At 42.1% G+C, this 13,111-nt stretch overlaps 1 protein-coding gene across 1 annotated transcript in view; it reads right to left on the reverse strand.

Moving 5' to 3' along the window:
- The window catches only part of greb1 (growth regulating estrogen receptor binding 1), a 72,904-nt gene that overhangs the window by 38,163 nt on the left and 21,630 nt on the right, over positions 1–13,111 (reverse strand). The window contains exons 12-18 of the mRNA XM_035421377.1: positions 9,725–9,922; positions 8,750–8,930; positions 8,066–8,255; positions 7,546–7,682; positions 6,596–6,935; positions 2,171–2,286; positions 959–1,158 (exon numbers count right to left, since the gene is read on the reverse strand). Of these exons, the coding sequence (XP_035277268.1) occupies positions 959–1,158; positions 2,171–2,286; positions 6,596–6,935; positions 7,546–7,682; positions 8,066–8,255; positions 8,750–8,930; positions 9,725–9,922 (1,362 nt within the window). The remainder of the gene's footprint in view (positions 1–958; positions 1,159–2,170; positions 2,287–6,595; positions 6,936–7,545; positions 7,683–8,065; positions 8,256–8,749; positions 8,931–9,724; positions 9,923–13,111) is intronic.

A 13,111-nucleotide genomic window follows, 5' to 3' on the forward strand; every position in this document is an offset into this window, starting at 1 on the left:
CAACTGCGTAACTCATTGCGGACCCAGTTCTTTCATGTATTTGTTCTTAAACGTTGCTACTGCTTACAGTCGGGACTGTTGCTTTTGGTCACACAGACGGGAAGGGGTCGAAGAGCTAGTACACAGCTCAATGTGTTTTTGCTTCTTAACAACGTACCAAACAGTTTATTTTGATACAACTAATATTTTGTCTATGTATATGATTGATTTATTCTGATTTTGCCACCTCATAATGGCCTGCTTTGTTTACTTTGATACTGCTTTGGTCCACATGTTGAGAGAAAACAGAAACTCCAAATGCAAATTCCAAACATGCAATCAACTCTAGATCTTTTTTTAGCTGTCTTGTACATGAATTAATGATGAAACAGCAGGCCAAGAAACAGCTGAGCAGCCAGTTGTCCAAATGGGGAGACTATGTTTAAAAGGGCTATAATTCAAATCCAATGAGCTGAAGTACAGAGCCAAAACAATATACTGTTTATATCTTAAGTGTATATACATATGTAATATGTCTTCAGCGTGTTGCATTTCCCACTTTTGAGAAACTTCATTTCAATTTTATTGAATCATGACAAAACTAAACTCAAAACATTAAAAATGCATATTGAATAACATTTGGAGCTAGCATTTTTTGATGATTTAATTTGGCCTCTAATTCATTCCAAGTACCATTATTTTTGGCTCATAGTGGTGTACATGCCCATGAATGTATAACAGGCACTTTGGGATTTGGGTACCCCTCAGCGCTTAGTAGGGGCAGATACACGAATGCATTCCTTCTTGACATGACCACCCATCAGCATGACGGTGCTGTAAAACTGTAACAATAATCAATATCAACAATAATTATACAAGAGATACTTGTTAGCTTTACTGTATGTACCAGTATAGGTTTTCTAAATTAAATTATGTTTTTAAATTCACAAAGCAAAAAGCTGAGTAAACAAAAACTCACTGTCTGCCACCACTTCCTCATCTTCATTGTCAGTGCTGCTCAGCTTCTCAGGGTCACTCTCAGAAAGGTCACTGATGGCTGCTTGATTATTACGAGGCTCAGCCGCCACCAGATAGCAGGCCAACCCCAGCTCCTGCTCTAGGTCTGTGCGCAGTAGGTTGGAGGGGCTGCTCAAACGCAGGTCGCAGTACTTCAAAGACCTTAGGGTACCAGGAAGAGAACCGATCTCATTGAGTCAATTCTCAACATGCTGAGACACCTTCATTTTCATTTCACAGTATGGTATTATTAAGATTTAGTGGGCAAGCTGGTGAGATTGCTGTATTTTATCGAATGGTGTATCTGGGGTTAGGGAGATAGACCAGTCAAAGTTCCATCACGCAGACATGTATATTGATATGTTTGCTGCCCTATCAGAAAAGCAAAGATGCACTAAATTACCAGGTCAATTTCAAAAAACAAATTTGCTTCTTTGACAGTGTCTGACATGCTCAAATATCTAGTATAAATAAATCTGGCAATCAGGAAGTTGATAATTGATCAGGCACATTACAATTTTAGGAAGGCAGGAAAGCTTAGAGCTTAGAGGGCAGTAGATACATAGGTCACAGGGGTCAGCAGTCACCATTCTTATAAAGTGGGAGTCCATGGGCTGTTTTCCTTCCACACCATAGACATTGTTCCTGATAGAATTGTCAGATTAAAAATTTGGAACAGGGGTTCAACAATAAGGGGTGCTAGAGAAGACCTGTGTTAAGTAAATCAGCCCAGTGGTTTTTTAGCGTCAGTAGCTAGCATGGCAGAAAAGATATCTTTTGTAACAGTTGGGAGAAAATAAATCAAGTCAAAAGAGGTTATCCATAGCTTTTACTCTAATGAAAAACTGTTTATTAGCCAAAGAGATAAACTGGAATAGTCAAGTAGTAAAGGGTAAGTTCAGGCTCAGGGACACTGAAAACTCCTGCTATGTTACACAGATAAAAGTCATGCTGTAAGCCTTCTTGATTAAGATTTCCAAAAATTCTATTGCTGATGAACTTGCTGATGGAAGTGAATCAAGCTGTATTTGGTACAGATTAAAAAACAATACACAATTGTATATAACAATAAAAAAACAATACAACAATATAACAGTGAAAACATATAGCCTGAAAATAAGGCAAATTATTTTTTTTATATCACCATTCACTCTGGTAAAAGGGGCTGCCTGACCTGGGCAGTGACTCTCCCTGTGGGTCCAGTCCAGTGAAAATGACAATACAGGGCAGGGCCTCCAGCTCCAGGTAGGTATGTGGCGACCAGTCAGCATTCTGGATCTTTAACCACACCTGGGGCAATCATAAAATATAACAACTTTTAACATGACAAAACAGAATTTTGTTATTTTAAAAATATGTATTTTTAATCATTATTATGCATAAAATTCCAGGAAGTTTGGTAATTTTTCCACTGTAACTTGTTATTATTTTTTCCACTGTACCTGACAATGCACATGGTAAAATGTCCAGTGTTAATTCAACTCTAACAGAGTACATATGAGTCCAATATTTAATACGGAACATTTTACTGCATAATGTACATTCATGAAAGTTCTCATTTATATACAGGCCTACCCCTAAAGTCTACTTACTGTAGATGGTACTATACAAATATAGTATCATCTGGAGGTTATCTGAAATTGCAGACTTGACTTGTTTGTTGTAGTGTTATATATAGGATTTTCTACCATCTGGAATTTTGTGAAAAATGCATTTTTAAGAGCCTAATATCCCATTAATTTGAAATTAAATTTCAAATTAACAGTTAATAAAGCCTATCTTGCTTGTTTCATAAAAATTTGCGGAGGCTAATATGGGGTCATTTGAAACTATAAATTGGAACTATAAAAATGGTTATTTAATGTTTTTATATTTTAAATATGACAATTCATTACATTATGAACACCTAGAAGACACTCTTATCCAGTGGGCTGTACAATAGTGGAGACCATCAGTGTTACTCTCAGGAATACAAAAATGTGATATCCCTAAGAATCTTTCACATGGCTCCCGGATGTGAGAGGACGCTGGCGCTGTTTGTTCTCCGCTTCTTCATCTGAGTTTAGATTACTTTTCTTGCGCTCCAGCAAGCGTTCCTGTTTGATTTTAACCTGATTCTAACCTATTGCTAGTTTTACTTCACAACGTTTCTCGCATTTTCATCTGGCCTCAACCGGATCATTACTTTTTGACGGATGCGTACTTACCTGTAGGCACTACTGATCCTCCCATCTACCATCGCTCAGCACTACGACCGCTACTGAGAACCCGGACAATCATCCAACTGTCCCGGTGCGGTTAGCCCTTGTTGGCTGGGACCGCTCTCTCAAGCTAGCTGGTTAGCTGGCAGCCTTCAAGCTAGCCGGCAACAAGCAACCAGTAGTCAGCTCCCTGCTGTCAGCGGGCCACGCAACTGGATCCTCCTGGCTCTGCCTAGCTCTACCACTGCTAGTGTGAGGTATTACCCGGACAGCCCCACAGCTGTCCCGGCGCGGTTAGCCCTTGTTAGCTGGGACCGCTTCCTCTACAGATAGCTGTCAGCTAGCTAGCTGCCACTCAGGCAGCTAGCAGCTAGTAGCTAGCAACTAGCAACCAGCTATGCGCTGTTTACAGGAGTACTCCTGTAGCTCCTCCAAAAATCTTCTTCACTCTGTCCGTTCAAATCTAAGGGCTGCCAGCTGGAATGGCTTGCCAAAAGCACTGTCCACTCAGATGCATACAAACTACACCAGCAGCAATATAAAGACGCCCTCAACAGTGCACACACTTCCCACTACTCTTCCGTCATCCAATCCAACAACCCTAAGTCACTTTTCTCCACCATAAGCAAACTCCTCAAGCCTATGGACACCATCTCCACCTTCTTCACCATCAGCAAATGTGACTCATTTTTATAGTTTTTTCAATCGAAAATTGACACAATACACACCCAACTGGCATCCTCCTCCTCCACCACCATTCCTGGTCCTGAACCTGCCTCCCCTCTACTCTCCAATCACCCACTCACCTCCTTCACTGAAATCACCGGATCTGACCTATCCTCCATAATCACTGGCTGAAGACCTCTACCTGCATTCTGGACCTAATCCCCTCCACCCTAATTATAGCCTGTCTCCCCTCACTCTCTCCTCTCATCACAAAAGTCATAAACTCCTCCTTTTCCACTGGCTTCCTCCCCCTGCCCTAAAACTTTCTGCTGTCACCCCCATACTAAAAAAACCCGGACTTGACCCCAACACCCCCAATAACTACCGGCCCATCTCCAACCTCCCCTTCCTCTCTAAAATCCTAGAATGAGCTGTTTCTTCCCAACTGAAATCACACCTGGATTCCAATAATCTCTACGAATCCTTCCAATCCGGCTTCCGCTCCATACACAGTACAGGAACTGCTCTATTAAAGGTCACCAACGACATTCCCCTCTCTGCTGACTTCGGTTTCCTCTCCATCCTCATCCTCCTCAACCTCAGCTCTGCCTTCGACATCATCAACCACTCCATCTTCATCACACATCTCCAGTCCTCCCTTGGCATAACCGGCACTGCCCTTTCCTGGCTGAAATCATACCTCTCCGACCGACATCAATTCATCTCCATCAACAACTGCAAATCCTTCACTACCTTAGTCACCCATGGTGTCCCCCAAGGTTCGATGCTTGGTCCCCTCCTCTTCATCCTCTACATTCTACCACTCGGACAGATTCTCTGCCACCATGGCCTCCAGTTTCACTGCTACGCCGACGACACACAGCTCTACCTCTCCACCAAGACCATCACTGCAGCCACCCATTCCACCCTCACCACCTGCCTCACAGACGTAAAAACATGGATGCAAAAGAACTTTCTCAAACTTAACTGCAATAAATCAGAAATTATCATTGGCCCCAACTCCCTCATCTGCTCCACCCAGGATTTCTCACTTAATATCGACGGCTCCACTGTCACCCCCTCCACATACGTCCGCAACTGGAATCATCGTCAACCCCACCCTCTCATTCCTCCCCCACGTAAACTTTTTCCACCTAAGGAATATTGCCGGCCTCCGGCCCTCTCTGTCTTTTTCCGCTGCTGAAACACTCATTCACGCATTTATTATATCCAGCTTCGACTACTGCAACAGAATCCTCCATGGCATCACCATTAAAGTCCTCAATAAACTCCAATATGTACAAAACTCCGCTGCCCGCTTGCTCACCAGTACCCGCTCCAGAGACCACATCTCACCAGTCCTCCAAGACCTTCACTGGCTCCCGGTCCAACAAAGAATTGACTTCAAAATACTCCTCACCACCTACAAGGCCCTGAACAACTTAGCTCACCCCTACCTCTCCAACCTCCTCCACTATCATGTCCCCTCCCGATCCCTCAGGTCTGGTGATGCCAACCTCCTGCAAACCCACAGGACCATGCGCCGAACTTGGGGTGATAGGGCCTTTTCAGGTGCTGCCCCCTCCCTGTGGAACGCACTCCCTAACCACATCAAAAATGCCCCCACCCTCCCATCCTTCAAAATCGCCCTCAAAACCCATCTCTTCAGACTTGCTTACCCCAGCTAACAACCCACCCCGTGGTGTTCTTGCTGTTTTTACTTTTAGACACAATTTATTTTATTCTTTCACCAAATAAAGTTTTATTTCTCTTTCTTTGTGTTTCCCCATGTAAAGCGACTTTGAGTACCTAGAAAAGCGCTATATAAATCTGAGGTATTATTATTATTATTATAAGAAGGCATTATAATTTACTTTTCTCACACTGAAAGCACTTTTTTTAGCAGATGCTCTTATCCAGAACAACTTACACTACTTTTACATCGCATCCATTTATATGTACTGAAGCAACGTTGGTTAAGTACCTTACAACGGTTACCCAGGAATCAAACCTGTGAACCTTTGGGTTACAAGACTAGTTCCTTTCCTATTATACTACATTGCCTTACACAGTGATGAGGAGAAAACTCCCCATCACCAATGTGTAGCACCCACCTGGGTGACGCATGGCAGCCATTTTGCACCAGAATACTCAATGCACATCAGCTCAGGTGGAGAGAACCATTTTTAGCCAAATAGACTAGGGGATGATTAGGTGACGGGTTGAGAGAGTCAGCATTAAGAATTTAGAATACCAGGGGACACTCTACTCTTTACGATAAGTGGCATGGGAGCTTTAATGATTACAGTCAGGCTCTCAGTTTTATTGCCTCATCTAAAAGAACACGCCTCCTACAGCAGTGTCCCAACCGTTGTTTATTTAACCACAGGGAACATCTCCCCCAACTTCCAACTTCCATCTAAGTACTAATGAAGCACAAACGCACTTAGCTTTTGTCATTCAGCTGGAACAGAGTACACAGTGGAATGGCTGCTGACGAATAAAGTACTACTAGATAGATTATCTATTTATATAGAGATGTCTTATACAGGTTCTGTTCTGATTATAAACATTATAGAAAAGGTTTGTTAATCCTAGGATAAATTGAAATTATACCTGTAATTATACTTGTCGTACCAACACTTTTTGTGATTCCCCTTGCACACTGACAGAAGATGGTGGCTGCCTGTTCACTCATCACAGTGGTAAATTACAAAGTGAAAGAAATTAACCTTGAGTTGGCTGAGGAAGGGCTCGCCCACAGACAGGGCAGATCCGGGGTCGCCCAGGACAATCTCAAAGAGGTCCTGCAGCCCTGTGCTCTCCCTGGCCTGCCGCAGGCGCTGATAGGCCATGGAAGCCAATGAAGGGGAAGGCACACGGATCAGCACCATGTGACCATGACGACTGGGGCAGCAGCGAGCTGAGGTTACTAAACCCCGCACAATCTCCAGTGTTTCAGCTGATGTGTACTTCTGCAGCTGGGTCTGACCTGACACTGCCATCAGTGCCAGTGTGTAGTGCCGTATGAGGATGTAGGTCCGGATCACCGCACTGTGCAACCTGGGGAACCTGGTCCAAGTGCAAAGAGGGGAGGGTCATGATTCTAACATTCTGAATCAGTACAGCTATCCTACAGTTCATCCCCAAATCCTCAGTCAGTCAAATAAGTTCTCTTTTAAAAAAAAGGTTTATCTACACATTTTGGGTACGTAATGGAACAGTGTTAATACAGTTGTTGTATATTATAGCTTTTTATTTAATTGGCTTGTTGAGCTGCTTCGGTGGGTTGTGTGCAAAGCCAAATCCCTTCAAGAGCAATAACAGATATACATATATAGTATGTAAGTATTATTGTAGCATCACTTCTAGGGAAGGCAAAAATCTTTTAAGGAAGTGTTAGAAATTTTACAAAATAATAAGACAATATTTTCAAAACTTCCATATTTTCAATAACATTTTTAAAATGTTGAATGTTAAAGCGACTTGGCAAACTTGGTACTAACAACCCCAAGTGTGGTGCATTGGAGTCATTGAGTGGAGTATGATCAATGTTAGTTACATATGTACATTCAGTTGACAGCTTTTTTCCTGTAGCAATTAAGGAAATACACAGCATTAACTCAATCTGTTGGTACCAGACCAGAAATGGAGAAATGGAGTAATGGAGAGATCAGGTCACCTCTCCCCTAATGCTGTAGCCATGCTCTCGAAGGAGCCATCATATCGAAGTAGGGGTTGCCCGTTCCCTAAGTGCATTGATTCCAAAAACTCTGACACCCCAAAGTATTTGGTCTTCTCGTGGTACATATCCACGTCCTGTACATAAGCAGAAAGACAAGAGACACACAGGTTCACAGGCAAACACACAGCTACACAAAGTAAACAGACAACTACTCACTTAGTTTGTCATTTCCACCTAGCAGGACTCCACATAATAACTTCTTGCTTCCCTCTTAAATTTCACTAGTTAAACTAAGAAACATAACATTTCAATGGTAAATTATTTTTTGTGCTTTGCTGTTTTTGTGCTAACTACATTTCATCCAAAAACATAATTTTCATAGGTTAGGATTTACTGATTAATTATTAACAAATTACAATCTAACTAGTCTCAGAATTATGGTTACATCTTAATCATTGAATAACCAACCCCATTTATATCCAATTAAGAACCTTTCAACAGCAGTGACTACACTTACAAGGTTGGATGCAGATGGCCAGTGGATCTCATTGTAGGGGCTGATGCGGGTGCACTGTGTCTGGAGAGCATAGGGACACGAGGTGACATGGAGTGTGAGGATGTTTGGGGCATCCTGAACCTCTGTGCAGTTCAGCAGACTGTCCACCACCCCAGTACTGGGTTTCCCCCCATGGAATGCCCTGGTGGACCTTAAAGAGGGACAAAAGCAATGACTTAAATGAGCAGCACCACCTATGGCATAATAATAATGTACTGTGGTCAAATGACTCTTCCCTTCAATCCCAGTTAGCGTTAGTTTAAAGAGCAATTTCCTTTGTAAAGAATGCATGGTATTTAATGTAAAACCAATTAAAAGTATACATCACTCCAGTGAATGTAAGGTCGTAACAGGTTGTAAAATGATAGCATGTCAGAAATTGAAAAAAGACACTTGGGCCTGGATATTTGTTCTTACCTTTGACTTACATATAGAAAGAAATGTTTTTTTTTGGGGGGGGGGGGTTGGTTTTTGCAGTTACATTTTTTTATTACTGCACTTAAATTGTTAAATCGTTATTATTTCTAAGTCAAAGATAAGAGCAGGTGTTGATTGAATCCAGGCCTTAGTGTCCTCCTCAATAGTGCAATCCCTGTCAAAGTTAACTGCCAGTTTCTTCCATGTGCACCTTAGTGGTCCCCCCACCTGTTAATATCCCAATGGGCATGGTCATGAACCAGGATGAACAGAGTGTAGGGGTTCCTCTTAGAACTTTGAATGAACTCGTTGATTTTTCCCTGGGCATTTGGGTCCAGCTTAACTACAAACTGCTCAGCCTCTTTCTGAGACAGGCATTCTTTATCCAGACACAGCTCCCTCAGTATGCCTGCAACACAGCACCATTAGAGATGATGAACACCAGGGGCCACGACAGCATTGTGTGGTAATAAAGAAGACTGAGGTTTTTTACAGTGCTGCAACACACAAAATACAGCGGCACCTGTTTCTAAGAGTTGCATCCATCCTATTCCATATTCATAGAAACACAGCACATGTAGAAGCATGTAACAAGAAAGGTATAAATGGCAGGCATTCTTTATTAACATATCAGAGTACATTCTTTTAGCACAGTTTAAAAAACTACCAGACAATATTACTATGCACCAGCTAGCTAGCTAAATTGACAATGTATTTTTTTTTTGCTAAACAGTCTACCAATGTTATATTAACATTAACTCATTTTATAAAAACAGTGAAAAAAATGAGAAATTAAAAAAGCAAAGTTGTCTGTGCTGTATTCCGGTTTACTATGCTTTATTAGTGTAGCCCCCTTCTTAAAAAGTGATGAGATGCTGTATGAACCTATGTGAGGCAGGACTGTATATGGACAATTAATCCTACGTATGACACATATGAGGTACAGTGGAGTATGAAATCTCCCATGTCATGTGGCACTGGCCTTGGTTTAATCAATACTCCCCAACTTTTTATAAATTGTGCTTTGAATCACTATCACAATTTTACTGTCTGCCAAACATTTTGTGAAGAATTAAAAAACAACAATTATAATTAGTTGTGAGTTACCGGTAAGGACATATGTGGATTGAATTCAGGCCTCTGTTGCCATAGTAAACATGTCACCACAGATGTTTGTGATTGGTGGAGTTGAGAAGAGCCAACCTGAGTTCCATAGGTGCAAGACGATCTGCTGAAATGTGGCCTCAGAAGGTGGGGTAAAGATGCGGAACTCCACCTTGTCAAAGGAGCCTAGGTCCAGGTTCTGGGTGCTGGAGTCAGCGATGGCACACACATGGGACAGCAGCTTCCTGGCTACTGCCAGTTGGACAGGCCGGATGTCATGCCATGCTGTCAGGAACTCTGGGTTGAAACATGACATATACAGCCGTTTGATTCATCTAGTATTAGTATTGTTAGGATACAGAAAGTTTGTGCTGTAGGAGACAGACAGATTTGTGTATTCCAAAATCTCACGTGCATGTGAGAGTCCGCCATTGTTTTACAAAGACAACCAATAAGACACAGTGGTAGAAATTGCAGCCTATAGGGCAACTCTGTATAACAAACAACCAATCAGAGTTCATGCTGTATTCTGCGCACAAATTTGAATATATGTAAATGTAACTGTATAAACTCCACAAACTCTAACAGTTGAATTGAACATTTTTGTGTGAATCCCTGTTGCTGGCTTTCTGTATAATAAATGCTTCCTGATTTTTAAACACTAACTTCGGATCTGCTTCTACCTGGAACGACGGTCACTATTGTTCTTGGCAACATTTCTGGTTACCAACAATTTGGCGCTGCGAGCAGGGTGGATTCGTCTTCCGGAACTTCGTTGTTTTCCTGACCAAAAAAGTGAGTAAACGGGTTTTACTACCATTGGCTTGGCGAATTGGACGGCAAAACTGCGGAAGTCTGGAACGCTCCACCTAGTGGTACGATAACGTATATCTTGACCGGTGTAGAAGCGATCAGTTGTTTGTGCTTAAAAACTGTGTCTTTTGGTATAACGTCTGTGTAACGTTACACAATTGTTTGTTATAAATATCAGTGCTGATGATGTGTTACCAGTGCTGCTGACTGTGATATAGGCCTGTGTATTAAGCCTATTGTGACCGGGTGTTTGTGAGTCACCCCTGCCTATGGAAAGTGTGAATCCAGGCTAAATTCTACACGTGGTTGCGTGGCCGTGGTAAGCGAGTGTGTCGCCCACAGCACAGAAGTGATTAATTTTCACTACTGGGTATTAGGTCGAAGATACCTAAGAAGCGCAAAGCCGCATCTTTGTTTGTTCGTTTAAGGGAGAGTCAGTCAGTGACGCCCCGGGCCCAGGGTTGAGAGACGGAGTTTCTTTCACGTGGGTAGTCTGTCTCTGTTTCAGGTTGTGAGAGAGCGTGTGTGTCGCACTCCCGACAAGTTTTGTGGACATTATTGAATTTTACGTTTAATATTGGCCTCTTAGTCTTTATTGTTTCGTGTTGGTTGTCTTTAGTAACCTATTAGCCAGTAACGTGCGTTTATACAGAGAGACGTAACTTATTACCAACAAAGTATAATTCGGGGATCCAACATGGCGGCAAGCAGATAGGACGTGCGTGTAGGGCCTCTCTTGACAAACAGCTCAAATCCTGTTGAAACTATAACTATTACTCACCAACTTAATCATAAATACCGTTAACCAGATATACAGAGATCGAGACATTAAAAATCCTCTTAAATGGCTAACCGGAAAACAGCAATGAAAAAACTTCCAGACAGACAAGGCGAAAAGCCTGAAGAAGCTAGCGTGTCGCCGCCATTTACACGGGCAGAAGCAGAGGCTAAAACTAACGAAGAAAACGAACTGCTGAAGGCGATTTCGGAAATGAAACGCGAATTCTCGTCGAAAATTGACGGAGTTCTGACCGCCATCCGAGACATAAAGACTGAAATTAGGGATTTTGCGGGCAGGCTATCTGAAGCCGAGCACCGAATTAGCAACACGGAGGACAGTGTCGAGGGTATGCAGAACTCGGTGCAGACTCTGGAAACGCAGGTGAAAACGCTCACTGCCAGGCTGGACGACTTGGAAAATCGACACAGGAGGAATAACATACGTCTAGTAAACCTTCCCGAGAAGGCAGAAGGGGCAGACACTGTCAAATTTTTGGAAGGTTGGCTACACGAGGTGTTTGGAGATTCACTACCGGGCCCAGTGGTTATTGAACGAGCACACCGAATTGGCAGGCTGCCGACCACTGAACAGCGATTTCCCCGGGTCTTGATTATGAAGTTTTTGAACTTTCGGGACCGGCAAAGAGTGATGGATGCCGCCAGAGAGAAGAAAACGGTGATGTACCAACAACACAAAGTGATGTTTTTTCCGGACTTTTCTATGGAGGTGCGCAAACAACGGAGGCAGTTTGACGGTGTGAAAAAACGTCTACAGGCACTGAACATGGAATACAGGTTCATTTACCCAGGAAAACTGTCCATCAGATGCGAGGGGCGGATGACGATATGCAACACTTCAGAAGAAGTGGAGAGACTCATTGGTAAACGTAACGAAACCGGTGGACGAGAGGAAGCCATTTAACAAAGATAAGTTGAAAGACTGGAAAGAATCTCTGTTAGATAACATTTAAGGAAGCTCTAATTTTATGTAATAACACTGTGTTATAAAAACGCTTGATAGTTATTTTCATTTTAATCCTAATCTACCAATACGGTGCAGCGATGTTTTATTTTAGTTAACGACGGTAATGTTGGTTAAGATACGATGCGGGTGAGTTGGTTATCAACATTTAATTAATAGAGCTGTTTGTAGGAAGGAAGCAGCTGTGATAATTAATCAACAAGTTTGTATGTTTGCATTGGGATTGCTCCTCTTGGTAGGATCAGTCAATGCCATGGATGTATCTTCTACGTTAAGGGGGAAGCGCCGTAATGTTCGGGTTAACGGCATTTGGGGGCCACGCTATGAGAAAATGTTAATTTTATCATTTATGGATGTTTATTTTCTTCTGTTTACGTTAGCTTTGGGTATGGTCTTACGCTTTAGTGAACATTCAATGATTGTAAATGACGAGTGAAACCCAGATAACATACATATCATGGAATGTACGAGGGTTAGGCAAAATAACTAAATTGAAACAGGTTATGCATAGACTTAAACAACTTAAAGCTTCTATTGTATTCTTACAAGAAACCCACCTACTATCTAATGACATACTGAAAATACGAAAAAGGTGGCCCGGTCAGGTCTATTCAGCATCATATGCATCTAATTCAAGGGGGGTTATAACTTTAATACACAAGTCAATCCCATTTAAAGTGTCAAAGGTTACACAGGATGGGGCAGGCAGATACTTAATTCTGCAAGGTTCGATGACTGATGTGACCATAAATCTTGTAAATCTGTATGGACCAAATACTGATAACCCTAAATTTTTTGAAGAGTTATTTTTACTTTTGTCTCAGATGCCAGGTTATTTTCTTATCGGAGGAGACTTTAATACAACCCTTTCAACAGAACTTGACAGACTTAAGGGTACGGATAACACTCAT

This window comes from Anguilla anguilla, chromosome 6, assembly GCF_013347855.1.
Source record: "Anguilla anguilla isolate fAngAng1 chromosome 6, fAngAng1.pri, whole genome shotgun sequence".
NCBI classification, from domain to species: Eukaryota; Metazoa; Chordata; class Actinopteri; order Anguilliformes; family Anguillidae; genus Anguilla; species Anguilla anguilla.